The 21106-nt window shown below is 39.5% G+C and overlaps 3 protein-coding genes across 3 annotated transcripts; 1 reads left to right on the top strand and 2 right to left on the bottom strand.

Annotated features, from left to right (window-relative positions):
- Positions 1-7227: 7227 nt before the first annotated feature.
- LOC149404278 (Long-chain fatty alcohol dehydrogenase family protein) lies at positions 7228-10537 on the bottom strand. The gene is made up of 4 exons (XM_089606492.1): positions 10280-10537; positions 9928-10197; positions 8013-9262; positions 7228-7842 (listed from the first exon to the last, which is right to left on the bottom strand). The coding sequence occupies exons 1-4, from the start codon at positions 10481-10483 to the stop codon at positions 7410-7412; spliced, it is 2157 nt and encodes a 718-aa protein (XP_089462618.1). The 5' UTR covers positions 10484-10537; the 3' UTR covers positions 7228-7409.
- Positions 10538-14519: 3982 nt separating this feature from the next.
- LOC149404277 (uncharacterized) lies at positions 14520-15874 on the bottom strand. The gene is made up of 4 exons (XM_089606459.1): positions 15531-15874; positions 15364-15441; positions 15212-15293; positions 14520-15132 (listed from the first exon to the last, which is right to left on the bottom strand). Exons 1-4 carry the CDS (start codon positions 15756-15758, stop codon positions 14783-14785), a joined length of 738 nt encoding a protein of 245 aa, XP_089462585.1. The 5' UTR covers positions 15759-15874; the 3' UTR covers positions 14520-14782.
- A 45-nt stretch (positions 15875-15919) lies between these two features.
- Positions 15920-16929, top strand: LOC149404276 (late embryogenesis abundant protein). Its single transcript, XM_089606458.1, has one exon. It carries the CDS (start codon positions 16046-16048, stop codon positions 16649-16651), a length of 606 nt encoding a protein of 201 aa, XP_089462584.1. The 5' UTR covers positions 15920-16045; the 3' UTR covers positions 16652-16929.
- The last annotated feature ends 4177 nt before the right edge of the window (positions 16930-21106 follow it).

The following is a 21106-nucleotide window of genomic DNA, read 5'->3' as shown; positions in this document are numbered from 1 at the left end:
TTTGAGAACGAGGGAGAGAGAAGAGAACCTGCTTCAGGCCAAATATGGCATCCAGAGAAGCAGAGAAATCGAGCGTGTCGATAAGAGATGAAGAGAATTATTAGATATTCTTGGATATCTTGGGATGGCTTTCCCCTCAATGGGAGAGGGTATTTATAGGTGTTTGGGAGCCTTAGAAGGTCCCTTTTTCGTCCATGTGGGACTAGGAATGCGTGTGGCATCAAGTGGAGGCGCACGGCGCGCGCGGCGCACAAAGGGCGGCGCACAACGCGCGGCGCGCGGCGCGCGGCGCAGGGGGCGCGGCGCGCGGGTCACCGGGCGCGGCGCGGGACGCGCGGCGCAGGACGCGCGGCGCCGGGTTCCTTGACCGGCGCGGCGCGCTGCCTGGCCGGCGCGGCGCGCTGCCTGCTGCCCGGCTGGCCGGTGCAGCGCGTTGCGTGCGCAGTGAGCGGCTCGTCTTGCCGGGCTCTTGCGGGCCTTCGAATGCCATTCTTCTCACGTGAAATATGAAGCTTTCTACTTGATGAGAGTGACTCGATCCGAGGGGCAAGGCTCGGCCCGGCGAGAGCGACTAGCGACTTGATTCGAGGAGTGACTCGAGGATGACTCGAGGCTCGACTCGAAAGTGACTCGAGGCTCGACTCGAGGGACAATTAAAGGCTCGACTCGAGGAACCACTCAAGGCTCGACTCGAGGAGCGAAGCTCGACTCGAGGAGATTGACCCAAGGCTCGACTCGAGGAGCGAAGCTCGACTCGAGGAGTCAGGAGTTTGGGCGAGGGCTTGAAGATTTGCCGCTCTTCAGGACCTCCGGCCTGACCATCGGCCCTTTGAGCGACGTGCCCTCTCGGCGTCTCGGGTTTTCCGAAAACGACCGACAACAGGTTCTAAGACTTGTGATGTTGTGTCTAATCAGGCACATACAACACATAGGGAGGAAGTTCCAGTCATTCCTAACCCTGGTGAAGCAAGTAACCCTCCGTTGAAGACTTATGTGAAGTAAACGAAGAAGAACCCTCGAAGAGTCTTCTCCAGTGAATAAGAATTCTGAACTTGTGCCTCCATTTGTTCAAGGTTCCTCTGTCAAAGAGGAAGTCGTTGTTGAAGATGGTACTCTTTAGTCTGAACCAATCAATGTGGTTCAACCTTCTATTGAGATGATGCCACTGAGAATGCACTTGAGACAGTTCATATGGCCCAGCATCTAGATGGTGTGGGTGCTCAGTCTAGAAATGGTGCTGAAGAAATTCACTATGAGCATGTTTTATCAGAGCTTCTCAACAGAGGTCACAATTATGGAGACTCCAAGAAGAAGATGTCTCCAAAAAGGAAACTTTCTAAAGAAGGAGTTGCTTAAAGAGATGATGGTGTAGATGAAGCTGTGAGAGCTTTTTAAGATGAGCAAGAGGCTGAGAGTGAAAAATAACCTCATAAAATGAAGAGGGGGTATCCATCTCGCAAGAAGAAAGCAGTTGCTTCCAAGAAGAAGAGGAAGAAGGTTGAACAAGTTCCTACTTTTGTACCCGTCTAGGTGCCCAGGGCCTCACAGAATAATAGGAGTTCATCAAAGAAGAAGGGCACTACTACTCCCTTAAAAGGTTTTTACAGAAGATGAGTTTGGTTTGCTACTCAGTCATTTGCGGAGAGATGGGAAGTTGTTCTTAAGAGATAAGTTATTCATGAGAAAATCTTGCCTAAGAAGAAGTATACTCTTTTTGAGATTATTTCCTTGCTAAAGGAGGTAAATCTGTTTCCTATTGTGAATTCCTCTTAAGACATTTTTTCTCCACAAATCTTGAGAAGTGATTGCAAACATACCTGAGAAGTTTGGAGAGGAGTCCAGTTCAGACTATAAGACTCTCTTTGTCAGATGAAAGGAAGTGTCCTTTTCTCTTCGGTCTATCAATGCCTACTATGGGATAGATCATGTGACGACCTGACTTTTCGGACCGTCTTACTTATCTTACTTTTTAAGCCTTAAGAAAATTTGAGGAATATTTTTTTTTTAATAAAACATAACTTGGAATATAAAGTTTGAAACCTCATGACCTAAAAATAAATTTTCATTTAAAAACTTGATGAACTTAAACAACAAAAAACAATCGAAGTTGCATAATCGAAATTAAAAAAAAATACCATTGTAGATAATACCATAAAGAAAGTCATAACCTTAAACGGAATTGAAATGCATAACTTAAACCATGAAAAATAAAACCTTGGGTTTGGATTATTTAAAAACTGAAAGCAAAGCGGAAGTCTTTTATTTCGTAAACGGCAACCATAACACAACCTTCTCACTATCGCTGCCGCTGATCCACCCTGCTCATGTGTTCATATGTTGTTTCCTACAGCACGGACGTATATACGTAGAGTGAGCTAACACTTAGCGAGAATAATTATAACTCACAAAACATAAGTAATAAAAATACATGAACCGGTTATTAGTATTTTAATTTCAACCATGAGATGAGATACCCTATTAAAAGTCTATCGTATTTTAATTCGGGGGTCCTCTATAGTAGCCGTACCGATTTCAGTGTACACTTTGGAAACGAACCATGGGGCTGTGACCTCCCATAGAATGCCCCATCACATACATAAACATATGAGGAATTCTCTATGTGAGCCCGTAATTTGGCTCGAGAAATTCCTCTAGTTACCTCCGTAGTTCGAGGCGGCACGACTCTCTTGCTTACTTAACTTATTAATCGTGTTTATTACATTAAATGCATGAGCGACATAAGATATAAACATACATAATAACATAGCTAGAAAAATAAGACGTGCTATAGATATTTTAATACACAGCATAAGATAACATAAACTCACATATCGTCATGTCATATCATATCAAACACATTCCGAACAATCACATACACAAAAATTCACATAACACATAAATACTTCAGATCACATAATACTTAATATATTTTTGAATTAATCTGTGTTACATTGAGATTATTCTCACTTTCGTTTAGGAAAGTACGACCGTTGGTCATGGACGGCTCGGGAAAACTAGATGGCTCGGAAAAGTTAAGCGGCTCAGAACCTAATCGACGGAAAAGATTTTTGGGGATCAGCTTAAAAATAGATTTCAAGACATACTTTAGATTCTGGAAATTTTCAGAAATGACATTCAACGTGAAATTACTAAAATACCCTTGGCTACTAGGGTTCCGGGCGAAAAATTAAACTATGTAAAAACTTCTGTCAAAATTTCAGTAACTATAAAACATAATTTTGAGCACTTTTTGTAAAGGCATCATGGCCAAAAACATCCTTTAACTATTTCTTAAAATAAAACAAGTATAAAAATCCGACTTTAAAAACTTGTGCCAAAACGGGTTTGCGCACAGATCGTAATATAATCAGAAAACATTATGTATAGCATGAAAATATTTTCGATTACAGTTTTCAAAATAGCGTTTTCAAAAAGAATCAACGCAAAATAATAATTTTTGAATCCACAGTAAACGTTATAAAGTCTGAAAGTCGGAATTACGCCAGACCAACGAATCAGGTCTACGCACTGATTAGAGAATAATCAGAAAATATTTTGTATTTCATAGAAAAATAATTGAATCTGAACCAGATAGAAAAATACATACCTATTTTTTTTTTCAAGGATTGAGTTGCCTAACTAGAGCTACGAATTTTCAGAGAAAAAGAGGAACGAGTGAGGGAGAGTAGAGAAGAAGCGTCAAAAGAAAAGGATTATATATATAAGACTTGATTAAATCTTAAAAGCCCAAACCTTAAAACCCAAACCTAATCTTACTCCAACTTTTAATATATATTAATTATTATTTTTATATATAAATAAATACAAACACACACACATGCGCTGACAATATATTATGTACTATAAGTATTACGTAATATTATATTATATAATATTATATAAAAATATCGTAATGTATATATATATATATTACTCATATCACACGTACATATACATTAATTTTAAGTTGTAACTATTATATGTATATATATTTATATAATAATATATGTAAAATATGTATATATATACACATAACTTATTTAAAATATATAACTTGCATATTATATCCATATTTTGTAATCTAAAGAGTATATTAAAATTCAAAAACACTCCAAATAACGCATAAAAAATAAAACTTCAAAATCTACCACGTAAATAAATCATTCATTACTATTTTACTAAAAACAAATACTAACGTCACTCGAACACAAATATTTTAGTTTTTTAATTAAACTTAAAAATTTGGGATTTCACAGATCCGGTGGAAGATTTTCAGGGGGAGCAAGACTTTGATAAGATTGCTTGTGCTAACCAGGAAAAAGATGACTGGTTGGGTAAATTAGAATGTGATGACCACCAAGTTCTTTCTGCTCTATGACATTGCCAAAACATAATGCATTCCAAATTTTGTATGCCATTGGCAAAAAGAGAAAAGTGAATATTGTGCAGATCATTTTTTATTAGATTCCAGCGCGTGGATCTTCTGAGAAGGTCAACCATATCATTGGTTTTCCTTCTCTGGTCTATGACATGTGATCAGTCAGCATCCTTGGCTAAAGGCTTTCTGATGGTGCTCATACTAGAGAGCCCTTATGCTTCAATGCTGATCCAAAGTTATTCACAGGGAAGCATGCCAATGATATTGAAGGAGTACCTGATGCACCAAATGTTCAAGGAGATGTTTAACCATCCTCCTCTCTTGCAAGTACATCTTCATCTGTTTCTTCTGCCATGAAGAAGAGGATTATCAGGCAGCTTGAGTCAGAGATCAAGGAGAAGATCACTGATATTAAGAAGCTTACTGTGGCAAGGGTGAAGCTGGCTGCTCTCCTTAGAGACCTTAAGTACCCGGTGGAAGAAATTCATGCTGAAGAAGAAAATGAAGACAACGAGACCGCTACTTGACCAAGAATGTAATTTTTTTCTTAAATTTTATTTCATTCCGTTTATTAAGCTTTTGTTGCTCTCAAGATAAACTCTATTATTCCCTTGGTTTTTTTTAATGGCAAAAAAAGAGAGTATTTTTTGGTTGAGTGCTTAGTTTCGTTTAAGGTTGGAATAGCTAGATTTAGACAATGCTTTACTTCTTTATTGTTTGAACATATTGAACTGGTGGTTCAAAATTGCCATGGAGGAGATTGTTGGATCCTCTGTGGCATGGTTTGGTTTGACAAAACAATTTTGTTAAAGTTGTTCGAGCGAAGCTGTAAGAAGATGTTCATGACCTAGGTTACTTGTGATGCATTATCCTCCCGCGCGAATATAGTCGAAAATTTCCCAGTTTTCAGTTAAGAATATATTAGGTATATATTATCGGATATTTGGTTTCCGATTATGTGAGATGTGAGAGATTTTGTGGATTCACCTAATAAATCTCTTTAGAATTGAATTACTTTATTCACGTTTTGTGTTGATCAAAGAAGAAAAGAGTGAGACATGCTTCAAATGGATTAAAGAAAAAAGGAACGAACAACGGATGGATTCATGTAGGAACTCTTGATTTAATGATAAGAAATCCACCTATTTCATGCTAGAGAAAGAAGAGTCAGTCTCTTTCTTTAAAATAAAAGAATGTCGACTTGGTATTAAAGGTCCATATCGAGTCAGAAAGTTGTTTAATTAATGCCAAGACATACTATTTATTCTTCATGAATGTTCATAAAGAAATGGGTCTTATCAACATCCGGCAATCAGAGTTCCGGCTCAAGTAGGTATACAAAGGTGTTTCCACTTTCAAATTATAGAAAACCGCCTTTTATTAGCGTTTGCCTAGTTCTTGGGCTATCTTTGTTATGTAAATTAACGCCGTCTTAAACCTTTAACTAGTGTCTCTACCTTGGAGATCTTCATCGACAACTCTATGATCACTGCCTTGACCTGAATTTGTAAGTGCATGTGTTTGCATTGACGTCCTTGATAATCTTCGAGAAAAGATTGGGTGAAACATAGAGAAGGAGTCTCGAATCTGAGGGGAGCTCGGATTTTCATCCACTAGATAAAGTCAAAGACAGAGCTCGGACGTATCAGAGTCCCCCTGAGTAGGTTGTTTATAACTGAACAAGGTTACCAATTATCTTGTGTCCATTACTCACTTTTGTTTGATTATTTTCTTATTTATCACATTGATTAAAACTGCTTAAAAACAATCAGTTGTTCCATCCACTAGTTGATAGACATCTTAATCACGTTAAGTAATTTCAGAACGGAAGCGGCTCCACGGACGAAGAGTGAGCTCAAAATACTCATTTACATAATTACTATCCTTTGGTGGTGGAGGTGTGCTTCACCTCATATTGGTTTGTTTGGAGAAGTCAATGAAAATGGAGAAAAAGGGAGGATAGAAAAAGACAGAGAAGTGTGGGTTTAAGGGAGAGAGTGACGAAGAGAGTGAGAGAGATTGTTTTAAGAAAACAAAATACCAAAATATTGATACTTCCACCTCACCCTGTCAATGTCAAGTCAAATGGTCAACGACCAAAATAATAAATAGAAAAGATGTGGATTTTACCATACCCTCATCCTTACCAAATTTCGTTCTCAAAATTAAATAATAATATGTTGATAATGCATTTGTGATCCATGTCTTTGCTCTCCAATTTTCTCCTTGTATTCAAGTTCTCTTTGCTCTTTACTCTTTACTCTTTACTCTAGTTTGGTGCAAGCATTCATTTTTATAAACTTTCATAAACATTTATACATTGAGAAAACACTCACACAAAAAGTTAACTATATGATAAATAGGCATGAATAATCGACAGTAACCAAGGTTGACGAGTATCCCTTATCTCGCCTCTAAGAGTCATAGACAGAAAGTCACGAGCGAGAGATAGAGTTTAGGTCAAGAGAGGTTAACTTTGTATAGAAGAGGCAATGGAGGACAATTGGCCTCAAATGATTTATGAGCCAAAGGATTGGTGGGCCTCTCCATCGGACTTGGATGGGCGACGGTGCCGAATCGTTTTGTTCATCCTTGTGATGTTTGGATTTGATTTTGGGTGTAAGGCTTCGATTTCAATCCGGCTTTTGGTCTTGAGTTGATTTTAGGACCCAAGTACTGGCTTGATATGCGGTCTTGTTGACTTTGTGTCGTTTTTTTAGTGCGATTGTCGTTTTTCAGAATGGATTGTCGTCTCTTTTCACTTTTTGGTCACGGTTTTAATTTTTTTTTATAATAGATGTAAGAATATTAGGTCTTGACTGATCATGACACTTTCTTTTTCTGCTGTAATAACAATAAAATTGATATATTTGTGGTAAGCATTGCTTCACGACCCAAGGCTCCACTCCCAAGCGAGGATATAGTAAAAAGAAAGTAATAGTACAGCTGAATTCTGATGCACAACACAAGCGTAATTCATTTTTACCATCGATAGAGAGAGAGAGTGGGATTAGCTAGTAAGTAATAGTAATTATATGGGGGGTTTCTGTAGTTGTAGTTTGTGGAGAATATTGTGAGCGGTGCAGTAAGCAATGGCCTGTACGGTGACCATAGGGTTGACACCAAGGGCGGTGGGGAACACGCTGGTGTCCGCCACAAACAGCCCCTGCACCTCCCAAGTCTGGCCAGTGGGGTCCACCACGGAGGAGGCGGGGTCTACCCCCATCCGGCAGCTTCCCATCTGGTGTGCCGAGCATATGGGGCGGGAGTGGCCACGCATTCCTCTCCGACTCTCCTCCTCAATAAACTCCTCCACTTTGGTGTGCCCCGACTTCTTGATATTGATGCTCCCGCCGTCTCTGTGGTGGGTCCCGATCTCCTCCGCTCCTGCCACCGCCAGTATACGCAGCGCCATCTTGAGACCTCTCTGCAGGGCCGCTTCATCCCCGTTGTCCATGTTGTACCTGCAGGGCGCGGGTGGCTATGATTAGATCCCTCAATTTATTTATTTTGATAGTCCATAATTATTGTATTGGAATGGTAAAATGACGTTTCTAAGATCGAGTTTATTTTTTCTATTTTTCTTTTTGGCGCTCATTTATATTTGATTTTGGGCCGCCCTTGTCCTAGCTACCTGATGGAGCTGGTGGAATCGACGGTGCTGCAGCCTGTGTCTCGTGCCAGCGCAAAGATATGGGCGGTCTTATGGAACCGCCGCATCTGGTCCTTCATGTCCCTCCCGGAGACCCAAGGCATCAGCACCGAGAACATCCCCGGGTGAAGCGCCGGCGTCTGAATCATCACACCTGGCGCAGCGGACATTGCTGTCATTATCGCGCCCTCGTAGCTCCTCATAGTCGTCTCGTTGGGGAAGTGGCCCCAAGCCATGACCACCGGGTGGAGGTGGAGATTCCTTCCGATGTTGACGTTGGCGAGGCCGCTGGCCTTGAGAAGCGGCGGCGTCCCAAGTGCGCCGCACGCGACCACGCTCACCCGCGACTCCACCGCCCACGCCTCCTTTCCCACCACAAACTCCACCCCAGTGGCGATGCTCCCGCGCCGCAGCACGCGAACCGCGTGGGAGCCGGTGAGGATGACGGCGTTGCCTGACCTCACGGCGTCCAAGAGCCACGTCTCGGCCGCCCCTTGCTTCCGCCCATCCCTGCACCCCATGCTGCACCACCCGCAGTGGTGGTCCGCCGGAGCGTTCCGCGGGACGTTCCTCACGGGATACCCGAGCTCAAGGCAGCCCCTCCGCAGCACTGCGTTATTGAGCCCCTCCTCGTCCACCTCCGACTGCACCGCCATTCTGCGGCACACGGCGCCCAACGCCTCTTCGTAACGTTCGCTGCCGAACAGCTTCAGCTGGTGGCGGCTGCACCACTCTGCCGCCACGTGGTCGGGGGTGCGGATTGAGGCCGACCAATTCACGGTGGAGCCGCCGCCCACGGTAGAGCCGGCCAGGATCACCACGTCCATGTCTTTGCTGGCCATGAGTCCGTTGGAGAGGTACATCCTGTCCATTGTGGGGCCCTCCAGGAGGCTCAGGTTGGTGCGGGCATAGTACTCCCCTTTCTCAAGTACCACCACTTTGTACCCTGCTTTCGCCAGGACGCCAGCCACAACGCCTCCGCCAGACCCCGACCCCACAACCACCACGTCACATTCCACGTACTGATTCCGACTGCCCAATTTCCCTCTCACTGGGAATCCTAGGCTTCTGAGCTTCTCTTCTGCGTTTGGGGCGCTCAGATCCACGATTCCCGAGTCAAGAGGTCCATTACACTCTTTTTCATTTTGTTTTGATATTTGGGCTTTCAACTCCGGATCTGGTCCGCTGTACCCGATTGCTTTCCATGACTGGTTTTCCTTCTTCTCGTCCACCTGAAAAGAGACCCCGCCTCATATACTCTTTAGTCTTTTTTATTTTATTTTACAATTATTCATATGTCGTTACTCTCGATGTTAAAGAAAAAACATTTAGCTTGTTTGTTTTCTTACGTTCATGCAGGCACGCACGCACGCACATGTAGTAACATAGTAGATTGAGTCGTATAATAGTGATGATGAATCATTAAATATTTTTATTTTACTGTTTTGAAATAGACTATTAATTGTTTCGTAAAAGCATTGACTTATTTTATCGTGGCCATGGAGCGATGTGATGTGATGTACGTACGTACAATAGTCAACATGATGCAAGCAAAATTAAATATTCCGTTAAAGAAATTTTCTCATAAAACGAATGACGTACTTTCCCCCCACCTATAATTAGAATATATTTAGATCCCAAAAATTTAATGCGTAAAACAAAACACTTACTTAAGAAAGTGTAATAATTTTGCACCAATAAAAATACAAGAACGAAAAGTATATGATTGTATTGTTATTATTATTGTTATCATCGCAGTAAGTAACGAAGAAAGGGGAGGTTCGCGCAGAATTAAGAGGTTTATAAGGATAGTGCGAATAATAAATGGTCATCCTAATTACGTGTGACTAATAAACTGGAGTAAATTAATGAAGAGAGAAAGAAGGTAGGTAGGCACCTGGGTAAAGAAGATGAGGAAAGTGAGAAACTTGGCAGCTGCGAATAGAATCCTAAGAAGAAGGAGGGAGGAGCGAGACCAGGATATCATGATGCTCTCTCGGCGCTTGAGAGGCACGCTCGGAAACGCCTGAAAGTATGGGAAACTCTCGGACAGGCTCGCAAATCCGCACAAAAGGAACGTTCCGTACCACGTGGATAGAGCCCACAGAGCCACCTCCAGAAGCCACTTCTTTGGGTGCTCGAGCCTCGAGCTCATAACCCCGCCCACCTGCAGCGTATATCATCACTAATGTATACACATGACAACGTACGATGATGGTCATCGTCACTATATATATATATATACTAACTCTCTCCGCCGTGCCGGCCATCGACGCTGACATGGCGTAGTACTTGAGAAGAGTTTCATCGGAGGTGATTTCCGACACGTCGACAGACGGCACCAAAGTGTCGCAAAGGGCAGCGAGGGCTTCCATCTTCCGCTTGCTCAGCCTGTTGGTGTACCATGTACTCGCCCTGGTGGACTCTATGTTTATTTCCTGCTTTTCTTCCATGTATATATCTGATGTCCTCCTCGATCACTCTCTCTCTCTCTCTCTCTCTCTCTCTCTCTCTCTCTGTGTATGTATATATTGTACATATATAATATAATGAGCTCGGTTATATATTTTAAATTTACGTGGAGGTTGACCAATTGCAAAGTGTCAAACATGCCTAAAACGCTTTCAATGTGGCACAACCGCTAGCTAACTTATATATATCCAATAATATCGACCATCAGTAATTAAACTCGTGTAGCTATATAATCAGACAATATTTATTTTAGTGGGTTCAGTCCACTGGTTGAGCTAGAATTCGTAGCCATGGCGCAAATTTGATCAAATTTTTTTTTAATTTTTTTAAGGGGCTGTAAGAAAAAAAATATATTCAAAAAGAGTAAATATTAAAAAGTTACATAATTTTGAGCTAAAAACGTAAAAATTTTTAGATAAAAATGTATTTATAAAAGCGTGTAAGAAAAAAAAAATATTCATGAGTCTAACCTGGGTCTAATCATTTTTTTTTCTTCTTCTTTTATTTTGGCCTAGTGGGTAGTCCCAATTATACTGAATTATACGTATTAGTTTTTTTTTTGCCACATTCGTAATGAAGCGCAAGTGCGTAATATTAAAACACGTCTAATAAAAGATAAGGCCCCTGTATATTCTATAAATATATTCAGTATTTTTGGGACTACGAAATAATATTATATTATCAGTTATTCAATGAAATGCCCAACTGGTAGGCTGTTTATGTCAGTCTTAAATATCTCTTTCAATTAGCATAATAAAACGAAAACCCCACAATACAAGTTGACTTTATAAAGTATACCTTTGTGCTTCGAAAACTACTATTCATGATTGTACTTGCGATGTCTGCGTGCTTTCGTGAACCGTCTTTCCTCTTACCGTCAAATTTGAATCTCAAAAGAAATTAACAAAAAGATTAATTACATCGCAAAGGTTCATTAGTGAACAAGTTAGCGTGCACGGATTCCTTGAATCTCAGTATTAAACCCGCCAAATGCATTTAATTGGAGTTAACAGCTGTGTTAGCGGAAAAATTTTATGCATTGACGGCCCACCATAGTTATTTCGTTTACCTTAATCGGATTCTTTTTTCCAAGTTTTATATGTTTCGCTTTATTACGTAGCTCCCATTACTGTAAGAATATTAATTTAAGTTTGTTCTACGCAAGCTTAATGAATTATACGTATTTTGGTCTCCCACGCAACTGTTAATCTGGTATGAAGTCTAGTCGGTCTAATTCCTTTATCATTTTGCTCATTTGTAGCTATTTGTAGCTTTATGGAATGAACGAGATTTATTGATGCTAAAATAGGAAGAAAAATTATACGAATTAGACCACATAAATGTTGAAACTTTAAATAATTAACGTTTCAAACATCTTTATAAAATAGCCAAGTTATTATATATGATAATTTTCATAAAGTTTTATACCTAATTTATCCTTACGAATAAAATATATTTCAGTAAGAAAAAAAAATCGGCTAGATATAAAAACTTGACGTAAATACTAGTTATATATATGCTTAAGTGAGTGAACATTGACCTTTTTTTAGGAAGGCTGAATTTTGTATCTGTGAATTAACTTTTCGCTCAGATCATATCCTGAATCCCTAGACATAAGTATATATGCATCTACAAGTAGTCATTAACAAATGAGCTTCAAAGAACCCGGTTATACAACCTAGAATAAGTCCGTGATCACTTCAGAATGTAGACCAAGTCTCACTGTGATCATCACAGCAACCCCAATTAGTGTGTTGTAACGGTCCTTAAAGGACACATCAACAACCAAAGTCTGTCCGGGTCGTACACATACTAAATGTGTAGAATGCTCCCTCCAAGTGATCAACCTTTCACTTATGTTCCACATATGTGATTTTAGATCCAGCTATCCAAGAATGGATCAATCACCGATAATGTTTTAGCTCATCGCCCGAACTTAGATGCCTAACATGTAATTCAGTTTAATACAGAGGGCTATGAATTATAGTTGTTATTGATTCGAACTAGAAAACAATCCATTAATGAATAATGCTAATGAAATAAATTTTCTATATGTTTAGTAACAATCTTCAGTGAGCAATATTCCTAACATTTCAAGTAAAAGAAAATGAGAGAAGCTTTTGTGCAAAAACAAGAAAAATTGGAGCTTAACGGAGCAAGTTACGACCATTGAAACTCAAGAGTCAAAGGTGGAGAAAGTCAACCAGAAAGTCAACGCGCCGCGTTGACCAACGCACGCAGCGCGTCCAGGAGGAGAAAATCGACGTGTCTTGTTCGTGACAAATTTCTACTTGGAGTCTCACGTCGGTCATGTTCAAGCTGACGCGACGCGTGGAGCAGCTGATGTGTTGCATCGAGACGGAGCCAGTTTTTTAAAGAGCTCATTTTTAGCTAATATTGGCCTTTTGATCATACTCAAGGGCCCAGAATGCTCCGAAAATCCACCCTTGAGTACCATAGTTTCTGAATTAGGTATAATTCATTACATTACACAATATTTCATTGTTTTAACCTTAGACCCAAATGTAGAGAAAAAATAGCTTAACACTCTTGAGTTCTTGAAGAGAAGAAGATAAAAGAGGAAGTTGACATCTCCATCCATCCTAATTGTCAACACTCCATTAGTTTACTTCTTTTCCATTTCTCTTTGCTTTCTTTGCTTATTTTAAACTCATTTTTCTTATTGTTTTTGGATTTGATTTAGTTCATGAGAGTTGAATCTTGGATTTTGATTTAGTTTATGTTTGCTTGACCTTTGTTGAAGTGTATATTGAGATTTGGTTTATGTTTAATGCATCTTGGTTGATTGTTGCGCTTTGAATTCAATGTATTCTCTATTTCTTGTTCTATTGCTTTTGGTTATCTCTATTGTGTTTTGTTTCTTCAAAATCATGAGTAGCTAAGTAGTTAGAGGGGTTAGTGAGTCGAGGTTGGTTGGTTAATTACCTTAGATTAGATTTGTGTTTCATGTGGGTTAGATAGAGGAATTCTATGGAAATGAGTTGTGTGTTATCTCTAATTATCCTAGCTATCTAATTAGTGAATCCTTATGCTAGTTTAGAAACGAGAGGTAACAACCAAGCAAGCTCTACCCTCGTCATTCACCTACCTAGAGCTATAGAAAGACTAAAAGTAAGTGTAGTTGTTTGAAATCCCGAGCTAAATGCGGTTGTTTGTTTTGATAGAACGTACCCAAGCCGAGAGTTGAAGTTCGCCAAATAGTTAGAACTATAAATACCCGAGAGAGATTAATGGATATTTTAGGGGGCTCTAGACTATGTGTACTCATTCTAACCCGAGCTTAGAATCATTACTCTAACCAACCGAGTCGATGAAATAACGAAATCGCGCCCCTTGTTTTCGTTATAGTTCTTTAAACGTTGTTAATTGTTTTTTTTAATATACATATTTTTGCATTCGAAATAGTTTTATTCATGTAAAAATCCCTCATCTTTACATTGTCATAACTTAAAAAGAAAGTGTATTGAGTTTACGATATTTAAATTTTGTGGGATCGATATAAGTGCTATATGTATTGTATTAAACTGCTTGACTTAATAGAGAAAATTCACCGCCACCCGTACCAAGAGGATCGTTCCTGCCGTAAAAATAATAAATAATATGCGTCACAGTAAAGGATATTACGTTTGTTCTATTAACAAATAAAAACTCGACAATAAATTTATCACGTGGCAGGTGGAAGAAGCAGATAGAGAGATGCGGATTGTTGTTTGTGGCTGGCACCACGCAGCTCACTTGTAACTTTGCGATTCGTGAAAATGATTTTAGTTTAGACCTTAGTATGTGTTGTCATATGCGCCCACGTCGTTGATATATATATATATATATATATATATATATATATATATATATATATATATATATTTTGCCAATACATTCCTCGGGCTTAATTATCAGGACAAACATACGTCTAAGCTGTTTAGATCAGAATCCACATTACAAAAACGCGGACAGTGAATTAAGGGCCCTAATTTGTAAGCACTAATTCGAACAACGTTCAAGTAAAAAACGATTGCCAACTTTTCCAACAACACTAACACCGGTTTGGAAATGCTTTCAGCTTCTTAACGCAGTATAAAGTGTTTTAGAAGCTTTCTTGCTTGATATTGTTCCTGGTTCTGTGCTCAGTCCTTTATGCGGTCATAATAAACTAACATGCGACACCAAACAAGACTATGTTACCGTTTACATCACAAATTATACATTTATGTTACATGTATCATGGTAACCAACTGTCCTTGGGAAGAGCGCTTACAAGATCAGTCTGTGAGCTTGGAAAGCAAGAAGAGACAGCCGGACGAGAGTAGGACAGAGGCGGCAAAGCAGAGTAAATCGAGAGGGGTGTTGATGGCAGCTTTCTTGCTCTTCTCGAACTGCCCTATCAGCAGAAGCATCACGATTACATGCCCCAACTTGGTCTTGAGCTCGTTCACTGTTTTGATGTTCAACCACTTGGGTCTTTCCTTGAGGCTGAACATCCCAAACAAGTTGGATCTGTATGCCCACGCATTTTCCTCCGACAAAGACTGGGAGGCACCGAGATTGCTGACGAACAGCTCGTACAATCCCATCCCGAACACCAGCATCACCGTTCCTAGAAGATACACATCTACACATTCCGTTTACGGATTGTTAACAGCCATCTGATTGTTGTTGGACTCGTGCATAACTCTAGGTGAAGGGCTTACCTATGGCCTCAACGAGTAGCAGAATCACTCTGCTGTGATTCACAAAGTAATCCACGAAAGACTGCACCACGTAGGCAGAGCCCTGCTTGCGCGCCATGAAATTCAAAATTAAATGGAATCACAACAGTTGGTAAATTAATAGCCAAGATTACCTTGATGAAGCATAGGAGAGAGCCAATTAGGGAACCCAATACGCCGAGTAGAGTCAGGAAGCGGCACCGGTAAATGAGCTTCCGAAAATTTACAAATGATTTAGGGAAAAAACTAAAATAAATGATCGAATATAAGAGTTGAAAATGAAAGCGTGAATAGATAGTACCTGCTCTATGTGCTCTTCAACGGGCTGGGATGGTTTACCAGATTCAATCGGGGAAGAGGCCGAGGCACAGACAGAGATGGAGGGGGAAAATCTGAGATTGGCTTTGAAGGGTAGATTAGTTGGCGGATTAGGCCTGAGCCAGAAAGCCCTCTCACCTCTTCCGATGGGATTGAGGGGTAGTTGCTTTCCAACTGTGAGCGGAGAAGAAAGAAACCACCTCGCACTCATCTCATAATCATGACCAAGATTGGTTTGTTTTTGGGGCTTTTGCGTGGATGTGGCTGCAGTAGATATAGTTGGAGATTCTATGATTGATAGCAATTTGGGAGGGAATTGAACACGGAACTAGAAAAGGGTATTTTGGGAATACAGGGTCCACTCAATGTCAAGGCAAGTTTGGAATATGGCGATGCTTTGGCAGAAGGGAAGCGGAAGATACCAAACTTGGTGGGCCAAACTGCGGAATGAGTAGATAAAAACGGCAAAAGTGGAGAGAGAAGAAGCAGCAGAGGAAAATGGTGCGGAGGCTGACGCAGGGGCCGGAGAAGCGGACGCACCCGGTGGTGTGGTGCGTGGCGGTGGTGTGCACGGTGATAGCGGTGGCGGTGATTCTGACGGGGCTGGTGGTGTTCGTGGCGTACCTGGTGATCCAGCCGCGCGTGCCGGTGGTGAGCGTGGCGGGGGCGAGGCTGGACAGGATCCAGAACGACATGGCGGGGGTGCTGGAGGTGCACCTGAGGCTGGTGGTCAGGGCCGAGAACGACAACATGAGGGCCCACGCCAGCTTCTCCGACACCAACTTCGACCTCAGCTTCCAGGGCGTCCCCGTCGCCACGCTCAAGGCCGGCCGCTTCGACGTCCCCAAGAACGACACCTTCGACCTGCCCTACACCGTCGTCTCCAACTTCATCCCGCTCACCCCCTCCCAGGCCGAGGATGTGGGCCTCGCTATCAAGGACGACCAGATCACCTTCGAACTCAAGGGACACTCACGCGCTCGCTGGCGCGTCGGACTCATCGGCTCCGTCAAGTTCTGGTGCAATCTCTCCTGCCGCCTCAACTTCCACCCTATGAACGGCAGTTTCATCAACTCCAAGCCTTGCACTTCTAGGGCCAAATGAACCAACTCTTCACAATTTTCTTTTCCTTTTTCTTTCTAAGTATTATTCATACGCTAGCACACGCGCACGCGCACCAATTTCGGAACTGTTCAGGTTCTCTTTCAAATAGCTATTAAGTTCTCCTACAATTTTTGTATAACATGACAAGAACTAAACATTTTATATATATATTAAGGTTACAAGATCAGGAATAGCCCATTTTTTTTTTACGTAGTTTATTTTGTTCTATTGTTTTTCGCTATACAATATCAATGCCATAGTCATTTTTTACAATTTTTCGATGCTGTGTTTTACATTTATAAATATAAACTTCAAAATTTCTAATATCAATGACATGAACAAAAATTACGTGACAAAATAAACTTTTGGCTGTGCAAAAAAACCGTTTAAAATGTGAACCGGATCAAATGGTGGTTTTAAACCGCATGACCGATTTAAAATGGTTTTTTTTTTAAACGGTTCAATCCGGTTTTTTAACTGATTTCATAACGGTCGACCGGACTGGTTTAATATATATATTAAAAAAATCATATTAGCTTTTGGGTCTTTATTTATCAAACTTTTGGGTCTTTTCACGTTTTTCCACTTCTTTTGTTTATTCAATTTCCGTTTCCCTCTTTTTCTCTTTCATTTTCCACTTTTTAGTTTTCCTCGCCACATTAATTCTTCTTTATTAAATACATTAGTTATCAGAACCAATGATTACAATATTGATATCGATATTGATACCGAAATTTTGATTTTACTGATATATCGAATATCGACGGATATCTTATAACAATTTCAATACCGACTACCGATGATACTGATAATATATCGACTATCGACGAATATATCGACAAAAATCCTATAACAAATAGATATTATATATATATATATTTATATCATTTAATGATACATATAATCATTATATCTTAAATATATATATATATATATAACATATATATATATATATTTATATTTATAAATATACTTAATGAATGAATATATAACATTTATTTGAATTTTGAACCACTGAATTTTAACTTGAAGCAAGGGAATACAAAAATAAATAAATAAACACATTTGATGTTATTTAGCTAACAAATAGAGTTCACCTTATTGTGAAACAAAAAAAATTAAAAGAAATCACTCTTTATAAACTTATGTGGTTCTATGAATTTTCAGAAGCAACAATGGGCCTTCTGTTAGGAATTCTTGCCCATGAGAGATAATGAAAACATTATAAATGATTACTATATAGAATAATGGTTTACTTTATTAGTATCATATGATGAGTGGGTTGAGCTCTGAATATCAGAATCAATAGCAACTATCATCCGTAGCCTTCGTATTAAAGTGAGTCACGTGTTGGGCACCTAAGTTCAAGCGGTAAGCTTAAACGTGGTCGATGACTAATACATGGCTGGATAGCTGTATCTAAAGTCATATATGCGGAACACTAGTGAAGGTTGATCACGACGTGCGAGCATTCTGCACTTGTGGTAAGTGCACGACTCGGACGTACTTTGGTTGTAAATGTGTCGTATAAGTATCGTTACGACATACTAACCGGGGTCGCTATGATGGTCACAGTAAGATTTGATCTAAATCCTGAAGTGATCATGGACTCTGGATCATGTTACCGCCCTCTTTGACTCATTCGCTAAAACACTAATATCATGCTAATCACAACTTATGTCGGGAGTTTCAGAGCATGATTCGAGTGCGAAACGGTTGGCAGATACTGAATCCAGCCTTCTTGAAAGAAGGTCAATGTTCACTCACCCAATGGTTGATTCCAAAACCGATAGATTGCTGGCACTTGTGAAGTATGTACGTTCGGAAGAATCTTTCGCTGGGGAAGCAACAATGCTTAGGGTATATATGTATCAAGAAAGGAATATATGTATCAAGAAAGGTATAATAGATTAATTAACCTTTCTCGATACGGGTTGAACCTAGAGGATCTTGATCACGTATTGACTAGATCAGTGGACACTCGTCACGATGAGTAAATATAATTCTAGTATAAAGAAGAATTCAGTCTTGGCGTACCTAGGTAGAGTCTGACCAAGATTAGACAAAGAATTCAGTCTTGGCGTACCTAGGTAGAGTCTGTCCAAGATTAGACAAATCGATGTGGAAAAGAGAAAGAAATTTTTCGTCTTTTCATCAGATTTGTAAACTTCTATTACTAGGTCTATAGTCCCCGATTGAGCTTCGATAAGACGAATAAAGAACCTCTAGTAATAATGTGTTTTCATTATTATAATCTCACTAGTTGTAATTATGATTGACAGCATCAATTCTTTGCAGAATTAAATATTTATTTATGCTAGTATTAATTATTTATTGTTTGATCAAGTAAATAATTAATCAATTATTTATTTGTTTATTGTTGGACCAAGTAATTGAATAATTGATTGGGTTTTAAGCAATTGAGCCTTGCAATATGAGGTGGACGATTTTTAGGGTTTGGGCATTGGATTTGCGCCAACCCCTTGGCCGTATGTGTCAAAATCGTCCATGCTATAATTGGTACTTACTAATATTTTCATTAGTTGTTTAAATAAATGAGAGAGAATAATATTTAAAAGGAAATAAGATATTGTCATTTATTCTCTCTCATGAAAATTTAGAGAGAATAATATTTAAAAGGAAATAAAATATTGTCCTTTATTCTCTCTCATGAATATTATGAGATAATAATATTTAAAATGAAATAAGATATTTCCTTTTTTTCTCTCATAATTAAATATTCTCTATTTAAATATAAAATAAAATCTCATAGATATTGATCATATGGCTAAGAGAGAAAGTATGATTCATGAGATGAGATCCAAGGGCTAAGCTTTGATTCACTAGTGTGAACACAATAAAGGAAATAATATATTTCGGAAACTACCAAGAATATATCTTTTGCACTACTATGAATAGAGGTTCATGAGAAGAGAAAAATAAGCTTTTGGAAGTCCAAAATTTTCGTCCAACTCCCTAGTGTGGCCGATTCTCTCTTTCTCTCTCTCTCTCTCTCTCTCTCTCTCTCTCTCTCTACCCTTTGGAATTACTCTATTCCGTTCCTAGAAAACAAGAGTGAGATCTTGAAACAACATTATTTCTTGATCGTGTGAGATTAAAGAGTGTGGTCCGACGCTATCTTTCTTTATTCGTCCGGAGATTATATTTCGGAAGATTACGGTACCATCAAGAGGTGTACGAGGATCTGAAAGCTTGAAGAAGGAGATCAAGGCGTTTGAAGACGGATTGAGAAAACTTGAAGGTTTTGTTCGTGAGCTCAATCTGTAAGTTCTCTATGAACCTTGTTCTTTGTTCTTATTGGTTGCTTGATATGTTTGAATGCTTTCGTTATTTAATTAATAAAGTAAATCTAGATCTTGTTAGATAACCATACATTAAATTAGCTATTGTTAGTGTAATTAATTTATTCCGCAATTTATATGATTAAGGTGAGCACATAATTACAACAATTGATATTGGAGCGATTGTTCGTGTCTGATACCGCTCGTGTTTCTCCAATAAATGGTATCAGAGTGATTGTTCGTGTCTGATATCCTACGTGCTTCACCAACGAGTGGTGTCAGAGCAATCGTTCGTGCCTGATACCCCACCTCGTTTCTCAACAAGTGGTCTCAAAACTAGATGATTTACTTATTAATTGATCCGTTCAAGTGATTAATTTAAATGGTTTGAATGAAAAAATAAATAATTTGATATTGATTTATTTTTGGAACATAGATATGGGGCCATAACTTATCCTTGGACCAATTTGATATTGGGTTGATCTCTTTTTATTTATAAAGAGTCAAATAGGATAAGATCAAACCAAATCAAACCATGCTTGCTTATTATGTTTGTTTATTTAATTGATTTGCCATGTTTTATATAACTTGGAACTTGTGTCGTGGGTTATCATGGACTTTCATTATTTTGAAATTATCTAATATGATTAGGATAGTTAATTAATGAATGAGTTGAACAGATCGGAAAGCTTTGTCACCAAGCCGATAAGAGGCTAAGTTGGGGGGTTAATAAAAGATAATGTATTCCTTCCCAACTGGAAACTTTTCCATTATGGAATACCATTAGGATAATCAAGACTAGATGTCATGAAATTCCTAATAACTAAGCTATATCGAAACTTATGTTTTTAAGGATAGCTTAGAAACACTCGAGTTTTTAATAAGATTTAGTTAAGTCGAGTGATTCACCTAGATTAAATTTAAGGCTAAGAAAAATTAAAATACTAAAAGTATATTGAGTCTGTAAGGCCTCCAGCGTTAACACAACACCATGAGGGTGGTCTTGCTCGCCTCGTGAACGGCGGTCTTTAAGACATGGTGGTCCATTCCCTTCGGAAGGTGTAAGCGCATTCCAATACCAAGGTTGTGTTTCTGATAATAGGTCGAGAAGTGGATCTCGTGTCTGACCTAGGCTTCCCTAGCACGCACGGGC

This window comes from Urtica dioica, chromosome 2, assembly GCF_054948205.1.
Source record: "Urtica dioica subsp. dioica isolate 48M chromosome 2, U.dioica_male_clone48M_v1_H2, whole genome shotgun sequence".
NCBI lineage: Eukaryota > Viridiplantae > Streptophyta > Magnoliopsida > Rosales > Urticaceae > Urtica > Urtica dioica.
The sequence above is the reverse complement of the archived record's forward strand: the minus strand, read 5'-3'. Positions and strand labels throughout refer to the sequence as shown.